The 20,526-nt window shown below is 38.8% G+C and overlaps 1 protein-coding gene across 1 annotated transcript; it reads right to left on the bottom strand.

Moving 5' to 3' along the window:
* Positions 1-792: 792 nt before the first annotated feature.
* LOC306875742 (protein Wnt-6-like) lies at positions 793-18,635 on the bottom strand. The gene is made up of 4 exons (XM_079426456.1): positions 17,999-18,635; positions 12,426-12,646; positions 5,194-5,498; positions 793-2,712 (listed from the first exon to the last, which is right to left on the bottom strand). Exons 1-4 carry the CDS (start codon positions 18,076-18,078, stop codon positions 2,251-2,253), a joined length of 1,068 nt encoding a protein of 355 aa, XP_079282582.1. The 5' UTR covers positions 18,079-18,635; the 3' UTR covers positions 793-2,250.
* Positions 18,636-20,526: the final 1,891 nt, after the last annotated feature.

Raw genomic sequence — 20,526 nt, 5'->3', positions numbered from 1 at the left:
GGCCTCTTGTCTGAGCGTCTTTGCACCTCATTGTCTGAGTGATCAGAGGAAATGAGAGCGTTTCCCATCATGCCGTGTATCCACCCACAGTGGCAGGCTTTCATTAGTGCCCTATGTGTTTTACTATCAGCAGGCAAAGACAGAACGATTGTCTCATCCTGCACATTCCACAGCCACTGTGTGTGTGTGTGTGTTAAAGTGCATTGAAACACTGCAGCTATATTAATACCAACGCTTCTATAAATCTATTGGCTGTCTGCGGTATGACTGTATGATGGGCTGTCTATGGTTGTGTGTGTCTCTCTCTGTCTCTCATTCCCTCACCAATGCTCCTGGCACATTCCCGGTCTCCATCTTCCCCGCTATCTTCAACACTGTTGGCTACGCAGCCCAAATTCCTGGAAAATATGAACTTGTGCCGTCTTGCAGGACTCATACTAATACAAAGGGAGTCTTTTCCAACTGCGTAAATAACTCAAAACAACACCTTTCTTCTGCTGAGTGGCAAAGCGATACACTTGAAGCTGAAATCTCTGAATTGCCGTAGCGAGAGAGAGCTGGGAAGCATTGAGTCTTGACCCTGTGTGAAGTCAGCCAGTTAGAACAACAGTTGTATGATTTGTTTAACGTCAATGAAAGGAAAGTTTGACATAAGCTTCATTATGATGTCTATATAAATATCTCAGGCTGAAATGGGATCATATCTCCCAGTCAAAATGTCATGTGAGAGTTACAACATTTAACCAAGTTATTACTGAGGAAAGATGGGAGACAAAGACAACAGTTCTGGTGAATTATTGCAAGATCGCTTTATAAACAGTTGTTTTGAAGAGCAGTAAATAATTTTTCACATCTATTCCATGCCATGTTTTTTTCAGATATGAGGTTGCATAAACAAATTTAAGATAAATAGACAAAGTCTAAGATAAATAGAGCCGAATGCAGTCATTTAAATGACACATTTCATCTTAATTTCCATTAAGTGGACATGCTGTCATTTTTCAGTCTCAAGTCCATTATGCTTATGCGCCTAAAACTAATGCATGTGAAAATGATATTTCTCAATGGTCTGTGGCTCACAAGCACAAACTCTAGATGATACCTTGCGAAGGTATTTTACAAAAATGCAATACATTCCAAACAAAGGACAGGGTGCTTGAGATTAACACTTGATGAAAGCCTCATGGCTGACCCTGTAAGTAGCTTGTGAAGCTCTGCATTCTTTATGTCTGCTTCTTCTTGACATTTCTGTTTTCTGATTTCATTAACTGTACAGACTGCATACATATTATATTTCAAACATAATGCATTTGGATAACACTGAATTGTTGAAATGATGTTTTGATGACCTGACTTGATTAACCCTCCAGTGAGAGATCCATTGAAAAAAAACAATAAGGTGATAACACAATGACAATTTCTCATACGTTCCTGTGATTATTGTCATTAATGATCAGTTGTAATCGGTGTTGAGAACTGTTGAGCAGTGTTAGAGTACTGAAAGGTTTTCAGAGCATTTATATGAGGTCAACAATATAAGAACTCTTAAAAACTGAAACAAACCACTGAAAATGCATTTCACTAAGGAGCAAACCGATGAAAAATAGTGATCAGTATCAGTAAAAGTGCATTGAAAGCCCCATAGATTAAATATCTCACAAAGATAAAGAGTTTTTACATGTTGCTTCTCTTGCATTTGCTTTTTACCTTTAAGTTTATCTTTTACTCTTTCTGTTAAAAGTTCTCAAAGTGCTTTTGAAAGAAAATGACAGGGCATTAATCACAAGAAGTAGTCAGGATGATAAAAAATGCTTATAAATAACCATCTTTGCTCCATATCCAGCCTGCTTTACAGAGCATATGCCAAATATCCTTTTCTTGATGTTCTGTCACTTCAGAGCATAAACAGCCATTACACCATGGCTGCGGCGCTGATGAAGATGTGCTTTCATTCATCGAGTCTGCACTCATAATATACTGTATAGGGGGCTGATCTAACAGAAAATATACACAAAAGCCCTCCAATGAGAAGATTTCTGAATGTCTCGACTTCACAGCTGAAGAGCCCCTCCTAAATCTTGAGTAGTCATTGAGACTAGCGGTCCTGGGTGAATCACAAGTCAGACACTCCTCTAGGCTTTCCCAAAGCCTCAGGGTTTGAAATGCGTATGCATGAATCTGGAATGCTCTAGATTCTTTTGTTCTTGTCCTTGTCGCTCTTCTCATTATCCCATTATCAAGGGTTCTCGGTTAGTGACACAAACTCAGTTCTTTCCTGACCAAGCACTTTTTACACTGGACCACGCAGCACCAGTGGAATCGGCAGAGACAGTTTTCCTCCAGGACTACCGTCTCGTCCCGGTGGCCCCGCTCGCAACACAGAAGGTCACATCCGCTCACGTCCAGCGCCGTGCTGTTGCACATGCGCCCGCGCGTGCCCAAAGAACCCGTCTTCCGATTGGGCAGGCAGAAGTCCGGAGACTCGGCCGAGTAGATGAGATCTTGCTTGTCTGGAGGTTTGATGTTCTGCCCCACTGGAATGAGAGTCTTACCGTCATTCCCACCCATCACTTTGGATGCCCCGTTGAAGCGCTCGAGCAAACGGTCGCCCACCTCTCGGAAGTGAGGCATTTTCTTCCAGCAGGTCCTCAGAGTGCAAGAGCCAGACAGCCCGTGACATTTACATTCAGTTCTCATATAATTCTTCACCGCCTGCAGTTCAAGACACAAAGATAGTTCAGTGAGATAAAAGGAGAAGCTATTTAGAAGGAATTTACCCTCGTCTCTCCCCTCCCTCTTTAGCCTCCAGCCACTCGAAAGCCAATCCGAGAGCTTGAAACATACAGTTCTATACCTGTTAAAATTAACATCTGATAAATGCAGCGTTACCATTTTTCTAACTTTAATTCCAAACAAGTCGCTGCGGGGCATTTGGGTTCTCTTTGACGTAGAAGAATTTCACCATCTGCCAAACATGTCTATATGCCCCCTTAATGCCTATTTACCTGTGACTGACCCCATGCTAACGGGACCTGAGGCTGCGAGGCAGTGACCCCTGGAAGATGAAGCACTAGTGAATAACGAATCTGAGGATTTGCCCAGTGGCCGACTGATGATGGCTTGAAGGAAACCTTAAATCTGACTTCTTTAGAGTTCTGAATAATAATGAATTATAAAATAAGAGTAGTTGTACTTCAAAATGATCTATCACACACATGCACCACAGGTTTCTACTGTACAGTAGGCATCATTGCAGAAATGGAAATACAAAAATAATGATTGCTTAAAAAAAAAAAAGGTTTGCCTTGTCTAAAAGGTCTTAAGGACACACTCCACTTACACTTAAATATGTTAAATTGCACACTATACTAAAATATGAAAGAAAAATGTAAACGCGCTATAAATGTGGGGTCGATAATCATTTTTTGTCTTTTTAAGACTCTTATGCTCACCAAGGCTTAATTTATTTATGTGAAATATTATTACAATTTAAAATATATATATTTTTTATATATATTTTAAAATGTTATTTCTGTAATGCAATGCTAAATTTTTAGCATCAATACTCCAGTCTTCAGTGTCACATGATCCTTTAGAAATCATTCTAATATACTGATTTGCTGCTTAAAAACATTTCTTATCAATCCTGAAATGTTGTGCTACTTTTTATTATTTATTTATTTAGGATTATTTGATGAATAGAAAGTCTAAAAATGGCATTAATTTGAAATTTAAACCTTGTAAATGGCTTTAGTGTCACTTTTGATCAGTTTAATTAACAAAAACAGTAGTGTATGTCTGTCAATACAGTTTTGTTAAACAGTTTATTATATGTTAATAACAGTTTGTTATATTATATGTAAATATCATTGTGATAACACATGCAGTTTAGTTCAAAGTTGAAAAAAAGTAAATATTCATTTAATATTATTTTGTAATTATTGGGGTCTGCAGTTTCTGTGATTAACACTTGTAGAGTATATGTGCAGGTGTTTATACTTTGAGATTTTTTCTGAAATGCCTGATCCGCTAGGCACTTTACTGTGTGAATGTGAGTGGTTTTGTGGTTTCTGATCATGCAGAAAAGAACAAAACAGTTTCCATGTTACATCAAATAAATGCATATACATTTTAAATTAATTGTGCATGTTAATATTGTAATTTGAAAGCCCTAGTTTAAAAACAAATGGCACTCTAGTAACTATTAAATGGATCTAGACAGTCAATAAGGGAACAGAGAGAGTGGTGATGTTGGGAAACTAGTCTCAACTCAGTTCATAGTGTGTTTTCCAGCCTCTGCCAACTATATTTCCATAACATTTCCAAGCTTTTCCATGCTTGGGCTTTTGAAGTGCACCATCTGCTCATTTAAGCTTGACTATCTCTTAAGGGTTGTACAGGCAAAACAGCACACGACTGTGCTTGTATCATCTATGCATCGATGCAAAAAATCTATCCACATTGATATCGTACCAGGAACATAAAAAAAAAACATCTACGCCAAACCTGCATGAGGGCGACAGGTACTGAGACTGCCTTTAACAAAATTAGGTAAATACAAGATACCTGGCTAGTCATCCCAATTCCTAATTTAGTTTATTGTTGATGTATAATAAGGGTTGTGTGAACTAAGAACTAATTAACAGGTTGCATTAACTGTTCTCACACATGCATCCAGAATATCGTACTAAATACAGCACTCGGGCAAACTTTTTTTTTTTTTTTTGGCAAAAAACTTTTTTTTAGCAGTCATTACTCCGGTGTCACATGATCCTTCAGAAATCATTCTAATATGGTGATCATGGAATCATATGTATTTTTATTATCAGTGTTGAGAATAGCGTAATTGTGCTGCTTAATATTTTACTGTGGAAACCATGATGATCCTTTGATAAGCAGAAAATTAAAAATAGGAACATTTTAGAAATCTTTTGTAACATTTTAAACTTCTTTGTCACTTTTGGTTAATTTAATGTGTCCTTGCTGAATTAAAGTTATAAAAAAGAAACTTACTGACCCCAAACTTTTGAACGATTGCGTTAACACATTGTTTTTGTTTAATATTGTTATTTGATAGATCGAATTACATTTATAACATGACTAAAAGACTGTAAAAGCCTGTGTAAACCAGTTTTATTAATTTATTTTTAAATAAATAGCTACATGTGTCAAGATAAAGATGAAATATCATACCAGTCGACCGGCTTCATTATTATGAAGGTCTATCAGCGTGCGGATGTCACTCTTGCCCTTCCTCCGCCTGGCGTCCATAAACTGCTTGGACTTCTCATAGCCGAACTCCACGTCGTCTCCGCAGCCACCCCACTCCCACTTGACCCCCTCGGCTGGGCCAACACTGGCTAAACGCGGGGGCGGCCCTCTGCTCCGTGTGGCCTCGCAGCCGCATTGCAGCAGCTCCCCCATGCTGCAGGCCTGAGTCACTGCATGAGTCACACCCGCTGCCGTGATGGCATACACAAACGCTGTCTCTCGGATGTCTGTGAAGACACACACACACACACACACACAAAGAGACATCAAAGGGAGCTTCTGATTGTTGGCCAGGCTGGGTTACATCGAACTCTGATAATTATGGCACTTTAGATATCCTGAAGCTGCATGGGCTATTTCTGTGATAAGGTGGTCTCATCTACAACGACAGCACTACTGTGGCACAATGAGCCAATCGAGGTCATGGCATAGCAGACCAGAATAAGCTGCATTGCAAATCAGAGCATATGCTATTCAGGTCTTGTTCCATAATGTTTCAATATGCAAGAACTCAAAATTAAACAAACCCCTGAAAATCAGGGTTCCCATGAATTTAGAAATACTACTTATCAAATTTGTCCAAAGAGATGGAAACTCTGAAAAGTACTAATAAAGGCATTAAACACCTTGTAGATGAAATATATTCTAGAAATAGAAACAAAAATGTTTGTGACATAAACTACAGGTAAAAAGTTTGGGGTCAGTATAATTGTTTTTTTTTTTTTATTAGAAAAGTGACAGTACAGACATTTATAATGCAACAAAAGATTTCTACACTGTATTAAAAAAAAAGAAAGAAGGAAAATGTACTGGTAATGTTCTGCCAGGCCATTATCTGTACATTTCTTAAAACCCTAAAACACAACATAATGCAATGAGTGATTCAAAATATGTGTAAAACAATGAAAATTCAATACGGAAATGTCCTTCATATTAACACTGGGCCACATTTAACAGACAGTGTACTTCATATAAATTATGTTCTTCAGAGCTTTCCATTTATCAAAGAATCCTGAAAAATCTATCAGAATTTCCACAAAATATATTAAGCAGCACAACTGTTGACGCTAAAGACTGGAGTAATGATGCTAAAAATTCAGCTTTGCCATCACACAAATAAATTACCAATTTAAAATATATTCAAATCGAAAACAGTTATTTTAAATGGCAATGCTATTTCAAAATATTGTTGTTTTTATTTGTTTAAAATATCTTTTAATTACTTTCCAGAAAACGACCTGTATGTCAAAAGTTATTTTGAAAGAAAATGACCAGTTCACTAGAAATATTTATTAAATGCTAACATTTAATAATGTTAACTGAAAACAAATTGTCTGCAATAACAGAAAAGAGAGAAGAGAACAAGAAAAGAATGGAGAGGTTGGAAAGGACAGATGTGTTTAGCAACTCGTAGTAAGGGAGTTGAAAGGAATGAGTTTTATCCTGAGTAAACGCTGGATGCAGTGAGCGTGCAGTCACTCTTCAGTCCTGTGCCAATTCTGCATCGCATGATTCAGTGAATGGGATTCATTAAAGCCAGTGAAATGGAATCAGAGCTCAGAGTGCGCACACACACACACACACACACACACACAGATATTAATACCAGCTGTCCATTCACACACCCACTGTCGTCTTCATACTGTGAAGCAATGTGTGTGTGTGTTTCTGTTTTGATACGTGACAGCACCCCACCTGAAAACACCTGTAGCTTTCTGGCGCTTCAAACACCAACCAAGTCTGCATAAACCGAACACTGTTCACTACATTACTATTCAAACATGCAGTGTCCTAAAGAGAAGCAGCCTCTCTGCGACATCCACTGCAGATCCAGATTATGTGAATACTTACACACACACACACACACACACATATATATATTGTCTCTAGGGTTTCACAATGGCAGAATTTTATGCAAAATCAGGCAAACAATATTTGATGCATGCTTGCATGTAAAAAATGTTAACCTGAGAGGGGACAAACAATATTTGCTCTGATATGAGGCAAGCCCATTTGAACAACGGAGAGCGTAATATTTAATATTCACAAATGATCTCTCCAAATCATTAATTCATCACATACACTTGTCTATTGTTTTTTCAATATTTTTGCATCCAGAAAGCACAATAGAGACACAGCTGAGTAAGCGATCCAACGTCTCGTTTATATTTATGTGTATTTTTAAGTGCGGTGTAAATTTAATGATATTATTAAAGTACTAAATCTAACTAAATAATAAATAAATGTCATTATATAATGCTAAAACACATAAGTTCCCATTATGCTGTATTTCACTAGAAGATTTAAATAAGCACATTATTTTACTGGATATGCTCTTTTTGTAATAAGTGAATCCAATGACTGAAAATACTACTATAAACTGTTGGCATGCTTTACAGATCTGTTGTGCATTACTAGTGCTGTATCTGGTTTCAGATGTCATGAACCACCTGCATGTGTGTGGCAGGAATATTCAATTTTTTATTTGTTTTTTATTTTTTGATGCATGCTGATATTTTAGAATAATTTAGATTACATAATGCCAACAAATGAACAGGCATCATAAATCACAAAAGTGTCTACAATACAGTGAAGATATTTTGCCATGTGATAAAATCATCAGTCAAACAGTCAGAACGTATATACAGTATGTCAACATGAAATGTAAATTCACATCTATTTTCTAAATGCATGTTATAGTGGTGTGAACAATTTATCTGTGTATATATTCTGTTTGTCCATTATGTACATCACAATGCAGAATAAAGATCTGCTGCTTCTTCTGTTGTATGGCAACATACAGATCAAAGTGTTAGCACGGTCCCATTAGCTCCTGCTAGTAGATGTCCTGCACTATGGAGCTTCCTCCAGGAGTTTTAGGCCAGCAGTTTTTAAACTCTGGGTCGTGAGCCACTCATGGCCTCATGTAAGAACAAGTGATACCATGTTCACACAGTGTCAGAAAACATACATATTCAAGTTCAATTAACCAGTTTGTTGATGGCATAACTGGCATAGATGTGATGCGGCATGTGTCACCGATTACAGCAGTGTTTCCTGCGTCTGTACTGCTCATGTGCTGTAGGCCTAAGCAACAACAAACGTTCTGGCGACTTGTATAGCTCAATTCATAAACAAATGATTCTTATCAGCCGGTTCTGTGATGAACGAGTCTGGTGATGAAGAATGGCCACTGAATCATTACTCATAGCCATTAGTCTGCTGGTACTTTCATGTTTATCCTCATCTTTATATTAGCATGGTCATGATGGTGAAACTACACTGAAATGGATAAGTAGGGCTAACAAGAAAGGACATCGTGACATCAGTGGTAATTTTTTTTGTGTCAAAGACTGACAAGGAAGAGAAGAAATTGCTGAATAAAGTCATTATTTTTGTTTTCTTTGCAGACAAAAAGTATTCTCGTAGCTTCATAACATTACAGTTGAACCACTGATGTCACATGGACTATTTTAACAGTGTCCTTACTACCTTTCTGGGCCTTGAACGTGATGCATTGCTGTCAATGCAGGGTCAGAAAGCTCTCGGATTTCATCAAAAAGATCTTAATTTGTGTTCTTAAGATTTGTGTTCTTACGGGTTTGGAACATGAGGCTTAGTAATTAATTAGTCCAAAGCACAGACTGATGTCATCATGCTGGCTTGTGGCTAAGATTTATTCTAAAATAACTAGTTGATTAAATATTTTCAAACAGAGAAAATCCAGACTGTTTATAATCATTATTAAAATTACCATTACTTAAAAAATGGAACTAAAATGTAGTTATTTCCATGACTTTTCCAGACCTAGAAGGTTACAATAAATAAATAAATACAAATCCTGGTATTTCCAGAGTTTCCAACCCCATGGGAATCCTTCTATTACCTCAGCATTTTTGAAAGTCAGACATATCATGATCAAACTATATTTTGTAAACAGTGTAACATCCAAAATTTGAACTACGACAAGACAAAATTCGCCCATCTGGATCTACAATAATATAATCCAATACATTCATAAGATGGAGGTTGTCATGACAGACAGAGGGCAAAAAGTCTCTTGATTTCACCTCCCTCTCTTATTTTTTCCTCCAAGACACAAATTCCAAACAAATTTTGTGCAACTGTCTATGCCCAGGCCTGCCTAGAAAAGAGAAAGAGAACTTAATGCCAGAAGGGGCTTCTGTGAGAATTAGCAAATATTTTTTTAATACTCAATCTTTGAGTCAATGAAGCATGGGGCTGCAGGATGAAAAGAGATGAGAAGGCAGGGCCCCTCCAGCGGCTCCACCAGTGCTGACGGGCAGGAATCATTTTGATTGATTTATTTTGCCACCATGTACTGCCTGCATGCAGCGAGGGTTGAGACAATCTCTAACGCTACGCAGATCTTGTTGCATACCTGGGATCCACTTTTATCAACTGAAGGCAACCGCAGCAACACACACACACACATCCTCATGGATAAATGAGTAAATCTCAGGCTATCTTACCTCAATTTCTTGGTCTAAACCAGAATCTAGAGTATAAGTAAATTATGCATTAATACCGACTGCAAACTATACCAGGGTCCTGAAGCGTAACCTATACCACCTTCTTTAAGTGGACTTCAGATTCAGAGTTTGAAAACTTGCTTTCACACTAACAAACTGAAGTGAGCTCTGACGTCAAATGAACTGTCTCAACTCTCAAATATGTTCAAAACGTTTGTGCGCACAAGGGATCCATTACAACAGGACTGGCTGTCCCTTTAAATGATAACACATATTCATGCAGTCCTTCATGCTGAGTGCACTGGCCTCTGACCTGTTCCAACAGTGGGGTTTGAAATAAAATGTTCTTGAACAGGACTGAAGAATGCCATGTGTGTTATGTGCTTTGGTTTGTAGCATGCATTAGGGGTTTGAAATGGGATTATATAGAAAAAAAAGGAGCGTTTATAGTCTTAATGCTTGCAAAAATGGTCTGCCTCCGGGCTTGGAGATGTACCGTTGAATTGTTTTCTGATATAAGCTTACCTTTTTATCTTTTCTCTTTCTCCTCCTCTCTCTCAAACCCCTGCTCTTTTTTTTTTTCAAATGCACGCACGTTTACGAGTTCAAATGTGAGTTCAAAATCCCAACTATCAGACGACTGCAGATACCAAACACATCTGCTGAACAAATGGCCGATATGTGGAAACGAGGATGTTTCTGATTGTCCCATTACAGAATACCAGGGGGATCATGCACCTACTATAAAAGCTGTTCTTTTAAACCTTCTATTCATCAGTTCATCACATATTCTGAAAAAAGTATCACGATTTCCATAATAATTTTAAGGAGCACAACTGTTTTCAACATTGATAATACATTTTCTTGAGCACCAAATCAACATATAAAAATTATATTTGAAGATTCATGTGACACTGAAGACTGGAGTAATGGCTTCTGAAAATTCTAATTAGGATCAAATTATATTTTAAAATATATATAAATTAGACAACAGCAATTAGACACATGTATATATGTGTATATATACTGTATGTATGTATGTATGTATGTATGTATGTATGTATGTGTTTAATAAATGAACAAAAGTAAAAACACCTGCCTCTCTCTCACCATTTATGGCATAAATAAAAATATAATTTTTTAATTTATTTAATTCAGACAATGCGCAAAACCAAATACATTTATTGACACAGACAGAAAAAAGAGGTCTTGACAGCAAAAATAATGAGGCTCATTCCTGAGGTGACAGGGCAAATTACGCACACAAGGCGTCCTTATCATTTCTTTCTCATGGGTTTTTAATTGGAACCGCATATTGTCTCTGAGCGATTTTAACGACTTCATTACAACCTCAGAGACAACATGTAAGAGCAGCCGGCAGCATTTCCAGCAAATTCTGGCATTAGGAGGCCGCTCCCTTGGGCCAAGAAAACAAGCTCTAGTTTACAGTTTGAATAGGGGAAGAAAATAGCCCCCAGTTATTTAGCAATGGAAGAAATATGTGAGACACTTTGTACAACCCTATCACTCGGTGCAGGAAGTGAACCTGCCTTTGCAGGGAGCTCAGCTCTGACACGTGGTCATTAGAGCCAAGTCTCACGGTAATTGTGGTAAATGCATGAAAACAGAAGAGCACTTAAGCCTCACCTATAGACACAGAGGAATTTATGATTAATTTCCATTTTGTGAGGCAGCCTCCAGTGCTCAGTCTAAGATGGGCTGATGCAGACAGAGGAATCATGTTGCAATCCGTGTGTGAACACGTCCACACTGGAGGCCAAATCGTGAACTCTCAGCTCCAGACCTGGATATGACAAGCCTGCATCTCTCTACATCACTGTGATATGGGCATGTCTACAGAGAAATCTCATGTGAAATTAGGCAAAAAATTGTACTGACCATCTTAATCTCATACCCTGCTGGCTCAGGGCAGACTGTGTTCAGCCAAAGTGGCGCCATCTACTGGTGACAACCAATTAGACTGTTTACAACCAGAAAAGGTGAGCAACATGCATCATCAAATTCACTACTGACATATCCTTTAATGATTTGCTCATGTATACTCATCGGAAGCCAACAAAGATTGGCTGTTAGGTTAAAGTCGGTAGAATAAATTCACATGTACTTGCAAAGTTTCTTATAGTTAGTAAGTAAACTGTGGCCTAAACTACAAGATGCATTTACTGAGTTATACCTATTATGTATCAAACCACCTCTTGATCGGATTGTAAAAAAAAAAAAGTTTCCAAAATATTAGATAATTACATCTTAGCATCAACGCTGCTGTTGTGAGGCCGAATAATTGCCTCAACTGAACGAGATTAATCCAACGTGAGAAGGGAGGGGTTGAACCCTGCGGACGGCCTAATAATTGTAGAGGCTACGTTAGTTTATTACTCTTCAAAGGGCTGAAAAATGTGGCGGATCAATGATTATGCAATTTGGGGATCGTTTTTAGAGAGCAATTTAACACAGAAGAAAGCCACTGAGGTAAACCGGACACAACAGTTGTCCTTGTTCTCTCTTGAACTTGGATCAAACGTGCTAAAAATGAGGGCACAGGCCTCTAGGTCTCAGGGCCAGAGTTCATGGCCTCAGAAAGACGTTGCTGACCCATAATCAAGACAAAGATTGATTAACTCCGTTAGGACACATGCTCACCTTGCTGGAGGATTTTGCCAAAGTACTTGTTCTGGCTGGTACAGTTCCAGCGTCGAAAGCGGAACTGGTATTGGCATTCGCGCACGCCCAGCTTGGCGCCCTTGGCCACTTCGTTGACGATCTCCGGCTGGGTCTGGCACAGTTCGGCCTGCTTGCCCGCCAGACGTTTGGTCTTCCTGCAGATGCTGTTCGGGTCCATGACCAAGGGACTCCCCACTGCCCTGAAACGAACAAAGCTTCATCAGATGACTCAAACTACACAAGCTTTCACAAGATAAAGTGCGGTTATCTTCTCAAACCACACGGCACACAAACCACTTTAAATGATGTAGAGCATTATAAATTTAATGTTCTGTTGCTTTACCGCAAGGTTCACATCAAGGTCTGAGCCGATCCTCATTCATTTAGGGCTTTTCTTGGTTTTTAGCCGTACTCATTGTTCGTTGCAGATGACAAAGAAAAAAGACAACTACTAAAGTCAGGCACACTATAATGTCAGCGGTAATCGAATTACCCCTTTGAACATAAACAGATAACATTTAAAGCAAAAAAGCTGCATCTTACTCGCTGGGTTTTATCAAAAGTGACGACAGACGTGTGTTTACACTTGAATCAATTGTTTATTTCAACTGTTAATGGGAGAAGAGGCCTCAGGTCCAAAGCATTGAGCGGGCAGCCAGAGCTTCCCGTGACAGTCGCTATGACGTAATGTGAGAACGGCACAATCCTCCGGTTCTTTCTTTTTAATAACTCTCGCCGTATTAGAGTGGAGTTCAGCGTCTGTGATCCATGCAGCTGAAGTATTATCATTACGTTGCCGTATGGGGGAGCAGAGCCCTGTGCGAATACTCCATTGCTTTTCATTCACTCCTGTCAAGGCTAATCTTTCAGACTAATAACATTCATCTGCCGTGCGAGTTTGTTTTAAAAAGTCAAACCAACACTCTTGCCAGTCGCCTTCCATGGCGGTCTGATAAGAAATATGAGAGGGGAGATAACAGGCTTTACAAGTGATGCATCCCATCTTGATAGGCCTAATATTTCATTTACATACGACCATTCAACAGTCTTTGGACACAGAGCAGCGCGAGTGTGTTTTGCTCTGATATATATGCTTACATTTACTAAAAGACATTTCGGAATCATTACACAGTAAAAAATTGCATTTTATATTTATTTTATTTAATTTTAACTCATAAAAAAAAACAAATTAAAATATATATTTTCTCCAAATCACAAATGAATTAACTCCTTTTTTCTCTCTCTCATTAGCATCACATACAACATGAGACATTTCCCGTTTCTCTCATTTCAAATGCTCATATTTGTTTAGTGGAATATTCCACATATGTCTGGCCACATGGAGTACAATAAATCTATAAACATGACATTTTTGATGGTCAGTGTTTCACTGTCTCTCTTTTGAATCACACGTCTCTCAAATCAGTGAAGGGCAGACTATTGTTTTTATAGTTTGACTTTAACCATGTATTATGTTTCAGTTCCTAATAAAATTACAGGCCAGTTGGCACATGCTCGCCAATGTCAAATTTTACTCTCATTCGGCGCCTGAAGAGTGTTCATTTTGGACCCTGCCTATAGCAAAAAATATATTTTTTGCAATCACTGCGTATTATGCATAACACTACTGTAAAACAGTATTTATTCATCACAAATACCTGCTAATTTATGATATTGTTAACAAGCACAGTATTGTATCTCAGAGTATTGTAAAGGCAGCAGAAAGTGAACAACAAACACCAAATAAATATCTATTAATTTCCTTAAAAATAGAAACAAAAACATTGATCTTGTTAGGAGGAATATGTGATGCATTGTTTTGATCACAGTGACCCATGTTTAAACCCTCCGTGACTCCAGATTTCTTTTTCATCTTTTGTTATTATTTACTGGCAACACATTTGATCACATTTATTTTATTATGACAGTCAGACAATGTTTCTCTTCAAAATTGTTCTATCTATGTTTGATTTCAATTTAATTTTGACAGTCTAGTGCCCCACCAGGAAAAGTCTGTGGCCAGTGTCACGGTTTCCATATACAGACAGGCGTGTAATAAAGCCTCTATTAGTATCTCACACACACCCCTGCGTGATAATACTGTGCAGATACAATGTTCTCCTTTGCAGCCTTTGATTATCTACAAACCTGTGAGCTTCTCAGCGCCAGGATCACTGCTCAAATAATGAAACCACATTTTACAGCAGGAGGTGTAGACTCGTAAAAGAGCAGACAGTGTTGGAGCGACTCTCCTTTAAAAGCCAGCGCTTTGCCTCGCCTCTTTTGACAGTGAAACAGGACTTGGAAAGAGAAAGCTTGAATGTCACAAAAGCGGCCCTGGGTTGCATATGTGGTCACATTATGGCTTGGGTGATACAGAGATGAAGATATTCGTCTAGCTCTGATGAACCATCTCTTCCCTGGCTCTAATCGAAACCAGCCACAACCAAGACATAACAAAAGACAAAGGAACATGCCTGCAGAAAGAGTCAATCTGGACATGATGATGACTATTCGAAGATCACTTCTGCCATTTCTCATATGGTGATTCACATTAGGAACAGGGAAAAAGAATGGCTTCTAACCAGAGGAAGACCACAAGCCCTAGCCCTAGACCGTTATCCTCACGGCTTTATTCGAAGCCACTCTTTCCTGCTTCTCCTCTATCTGGTGAGACTCCTGGATGTGATAAGCACGAGATGGGGCCTAATCATAACATGGAAAAAGATGTACCCAACTTGTGCAATCAGGAATATCCAAAAACAGCCACACCGTGATGTATGAGAGAGATAATGCAGAGGGGGAAACGGAGGGGGGAACTGTGATTAAGAGAAGTTATCCAAATAATCAGTGCGAACATACACATGCACATTTATCTTTTCGTAGACCTGTCGTCCTCTGCGCCTGCTGAGACCTCAGGTTACATTATGAATTGCATGGTTACAGATAAGTCTCTTCTTTTTTCATTTTGGGAAAGAGCGAAATTCATCCCTACTTAATCCCCCAAGTATGCTGGATATGAAGTCAGTCACGACAGGGCTGGAACTGCACAGAGTGGCTTGGGTTCACTTCTGTGGCGCGTGGCACAGAGCCATGGCACAATCTCCTCTTGGAGCGCGCCACTAAATCATGGCGCTGTGCAACTCCATCACTACGACGCTGTCTGTCACACGCAGATGGGACAGAGCCGAAGTACGAGAGAACAGCAGACGCATGCTCGAGGTGAAACACTGTACGTGTGCCAAACGGGCCAAGCAGCTGTCATCTAATCGTTATCTGATCTATCTCTCAAGGCCGCTTGATTGGCTATCTCTCCGTTCTCCAAATGAGATTCGCTTCTCCCAGATTGAACATCGGAGAGCAGACTGTGTGTCTGGGACACACTAATATACATTGGTTAGGTCCAATAGGAGACCTGTGAGTGGATAAACAATTACGAGTCTGTCGTCATATATTTACCCTTATGTCATTCTAAACATGTTTGACTTTGAAAGGTTTTTTTTTTTTTTTTTTTTTGTCCATGCAATGAAAGCCAATATGGGCCAGTTTTGTTTTTTTGGACCCCATTGATTTTCACTGTATGGAAAAAGAACAGTTCGTCTTTATTTTTTCCACAGAAGAAATAAAGGTATAAATGCTTAAAACTACATGATGGTAAGTAAATGATGACAGTATTGTACTTTTTGGATGAACTGTCCCTTTTAACACAGTGGTCCTCAACCAGGAGAGCAGGGCAATTATTTGAAAAAAAAAAATTAAAATATTGCAATTTAATTAATAAATCATTTTAATTAATATAAATTGTATTAAAAATCATTGCAACATTGAATTAATATTGTTATTGCAACCTATTGTTGAGTTAAAGAAAATTCTGGAACAAAAATTATTATTGATAATTAATTTAACATATCGACAATCACAATTTCTGTTAATAAAAGGTTTGTTAACAAGTAGCTTTGTCATTATTACAGCAGAACATTCCAAAGAAAATTTGAATGTTGAATTGGTTGACGGTCTCCTTCAAATCAAAAAGGTTGAGAACCACTGCTTTAACAGAATAAGGTGAGTGTGCACAAAGATTGGGTCACATTTAAATTTAAAATGTTGACTAAGAGTGTATTCTCACACACACACACACACACACACACAGACAGACATAAAAGCAAGAGGGTATGGCGTGTGCACAAGCACACCTGTCCGACAGACTCCTGGCGGGCCGCCAGCACATGACCCCGAAGACTCCAGAAGAGGGGAGGCTTCCCATCGCTTCCTCAAGCACTCAGCTCTCAGCCCCGCAGATCAGAGCACAATCAGAGTCCTGAGAGCCAGTTTATCTGCCTCCGTTTCATCTCCTCTCAGCCTCAGCATGTGAATGGCACGCTGTCTGTCAGAGACCCTCGGCACAGCCCAGCCCCAGACGAGAGGTTTGTGATGGCATGCGTTGTGCCCCAAAGAAAGCATCATTGTCTCTGCAAACTTTTTTAGACCTCCAGGTGTATGAGAGAGAAACAGAGTGTGTGCGTAAAAAGTGTGAGGGGAGCTTTAGGTGCAGCTGACCTTTTATAACGTGAAAATGTGAATATTTGATTAGCTAAACAACACCCTTGTTAAAGGTAATGCGTCATTTTGGATGGTCTCTGTTTAGCGAACATCTCCGTCTTGTCAAACTCGTGCATTTCAGAGTGTTAAGGGAAGGAGTAGTTTATGATGACACCCACAGCCCGGAGGTCCACCTAAAATTCCATCTCTGACCCCCAATGTGTCTACCTCTGAAACAGAGTCAGCTTAACCCTTAGTAAACCCTTGATAATAGAAGCTACGATCAACAACTTTTATAGAAACAGTAAATATCTCTGTACAGATTTCAAATGTAGAATGAACTCCTGATCCACCTGTATTTTTTTTAGAAAGTCATTTTAAAGTTTAACTAAATACTTCTGCCATCTTTCAAATATTTGATATCATCTATGCAGTTATTTACTGTGAATAATTAATTCTTATACTTGTTATATTTATTTTTTCATTTTGATTTTGTGAGAAGTGCTCAATGGAATGTGTAGCCTATTAAAAATGAATAGTTCACAGAGTGAGCCGTAAATAAGGCATATTTGAGATATATAATATTGAAACTCATTCAACAATAACTGTGAAACAGAAACGAAATGCTTTACAGCCTGATGCCGAAAAAAAAAACTTAAAGTTCCACAAACAGATTTTCATTCTAGTTCTTTATAAAACAGTCTGCATTGCTTTACCACTCCAGCAATATGTAACGTGAAGAACTTTTATAACCTCTAGAGAATCATAACCACTCTGGAATACAGCAAGGAGTTTCATGATAAGAAAAGGGGGTTTTGCCGAACCTGAGAACTATTTATTGTTAAGAGTGTCTAGGGATGTATCTTCAGTGAATAATTATGTGATAACCCGGAACGGTGTTGTCATAGTTTAGAGATGATCGAATATGAAAATATCACGCTAATCCAGCTTTAAATATGGAGCTTGCAGGACTTTCTAAAGGCGATCGAGCGCGCGCCTGAGATATTACTTACCACCAGAGCCCGATAATGTTGACTGGACAAAGCAGGATAAAGAAGAGGGCAAGTTGCGTTCTGGAAAGTGGAATCGTCATTGTCAGATGCCTTTCGAAGGACAAAAGTATGAGGTCTGATGCTGAAGAACTAGTCCAGAGATGAAAGAGGCTTGTCCTGGGAGAAAGTTTCAGAATTTCTGAGGAGATTCAGCACCCCTGGATAATACACTTCCAACAGGCACATCATCTGGTGAAGACGATCGCAAAATCCACTTGGAATATGGTGAGCATCTTCATTCTTACTTCTTGGAGATCTTCATCCAGCAAAACTAGATAAAATGAGAGAAAGAAAAAAAAGAAATCCAGGCAGAAGCGCACTTAGATCTCGAGCTTGATGGAATGCAGTCAAACCTCCTGAACTACTAAAATGCCATAACTTTTAAAAAATAGTTTCCGTTCGGAATGCAAACTATTCAGTTGTTCTTTTGAAGCGCAAAGCTGTAGATCTGAGTGCCATGTGCTGAACCTGTGTGCGCGCGCCCTTCTGTGAGTGCTCCAGATCTCATCCTGATCCAAACAGGTAGACGTCTAGAAGGCATTTCACGCTGTTTTCCTGCCTTCAGCTGGGGACCTTTTTCTCGTGGTGTTAGAAACGCAGAGCTCATCACCCACTCGCTGACGTCGCCTGGGGCTTGAGTCAGGAACCTTGTCATACAGGAAAAAACTGTTCTGATCTACAGTTTCTGGAGGATCAGGTAGTACACGACACATTATGAATGTCCAGTGCTGTTAAGCTAGATAGTTAGATAGATCCTCATTTATAAATATAGCTATATATATATACACACTACTGTAAAGATCTTAAAATATTATTTGTTAAACTAAATGTCCTGCAAATATCTATTGAAGAACTATTATTTATTTATTATAAACGACACCAAAAAGAAAGAAATTTGGCATATATGCTTGATTTATGACTGATTTATGACAATATGACCATCTCTGAGAAGAAATCTACAGATATGTTTGATTCAGTTATACAGTCCAGACAGGGTGAGCGATGGTGACTTTATTCCAGTATTATGTTACTCGTGCTCAGGTAGTATCTTTCCCAACTTACTCCAAGTCACTTGCTGTCTTGCTTCTTCAGGATCATTATCAAATATTTTAGGATTTATTTAGTTGTATAAAGACAATGCTCTTAAATTCCATTCAGCTTGTGCTTTTGCATTCCACCCCTCCATTGTTTAAATAATGATTTATGAGCATATCAAATCATAAAAGCACGGCCGTATTTAGCCTGTAGTGCATTTAAAACAAAGCCATGCATCTTACACATTTGGCCTGTGTAATAGCCGTCCTCTCATCTATCATCTGCAAAGATCTGCATTATCACCCTCATTAACTGTCCTCCCAATGTAATTTGTGGCTCTCAAGACAGTTCTTCATTGTGATGTTGTCTTCATTCGCCGTACACGCTCTACCTCATCTATCCGATGGCCAGGGGGTCCCGAATTGAAATCCAAGACCTCCCTGCTCTTTTGAAGTCTCACTTCACTGTTGGGTTCAGATACAGTGATGTACTGCATCACATACAGGTACGATCAAAGATGGAAGCTCTGGATCTGTTTTCATATCTCGTTAGAGATAGCCGAGAGCAGAAAGGGGATGTGATAGGCTGTTTATCTGTTATCTCAAGGTCAGGTCTTTTTGATTTTCACTCTTTGTTTTCCCTCCAGCTTCAAAGCAGCAAATATGGAACAGTTTTGTCCGAGCTGCAGGTGTGTTGCAGTTCAATTTATCATCACATAAAAGAGGGAAGATAACCTGCCTGTCTTGTTTAATTGCACAGAAACAGCAATAAATTCTGAACTGAAGGCAAATAAATTTACTGAAAGTTAGTGCATATGGCATTTTGTTCAAAATTGTTCAATTTAGAAAAGATGATTTACAGGAAATCAGTTTAATTAATAGCATCTATAATTGCACTAAAACAGGTTCTTGTTCTTGTTATTCCTGTAGTTATATGAGATGAAGAGCCTTCTTTATATTAAAGAAAGTTATGAAAAGTACTTTATCATATCCCGTCTATATATATCTGGTGCATAATTGGAAACATGGCTTTGACAAAACAGACTATGTGCTCTTTCTCCTTTTCTCTCTTCATACATATGTGTGTGTGTGTTTTGTTTGGGAGGAACGATTCTTCATACTTGGCTTAAACTTTATGGACAATAAAGATCCCATTTCAAAGTACAGCAGGGTGTTGAGCCTGGGGTCTTGGCTGAGCGTTCCTGGGAACAGCCCTCTGAAGACCAGGAGAATATCTTCAGCTGACACACGACGTGGAAAAATCCCCATGCAGAAGTTGTCCACCATACAGACCGTCTGGTCAAACCATCTCTCATTTATTCAGGGCTAAATGTACGTCCGATCAGGTAAAACCAAGCCCTCACTTTTGCTACTAACACAGAGATCAATTATTCAGGAAAAAAAGCTGTTAATTATGATCTCCCCTTTTTTCCTATTGTTTAACATTCTGATGTC

The sequence above is a fragment of the Barbus barbus genome (assembly GCF_936440315.1).
Source record: "Barbus barbus genome assembly, chromosome: 10".
Classification (NCBI taxonomy): Eukaryota; Metazoa; Chordata; class Actinopteri; order Cypriniformes; family Cyprinidae; genus Barbus; species Barbus barbus.
The sequence above is the reverse complement of the archived record's forward strand: the minus strand, read 5'-3'. Positions and strand labels throughout refer to the sequence as shown.

Excerpts from the sequence above, each read along its gene's own strand:
- LOC306875742 (XM_079426456.1), bottom strand. The coding sequence starts at position 18,078 with ATGACGATTCCACTTTCCAGAACGCAACTTGCCCTCTTCTTTATCCTG. Across the intron at positions 12,647-17,998 it reads AACATTATCGGGCTCTGGTG|GGCAGTGGGGAGTCCCTTGG; the intron begins GTAAGTAATATC and ends TGTTCGTTTCAG. Across the intron at positions 5,499-12,425 it reads TGGCAAAATCCTCCAGCAAG|ACATCCGAGAGACAGCGTTT; the intron begins GTGAGCATGTGT and ends GTGTCTTCACAG.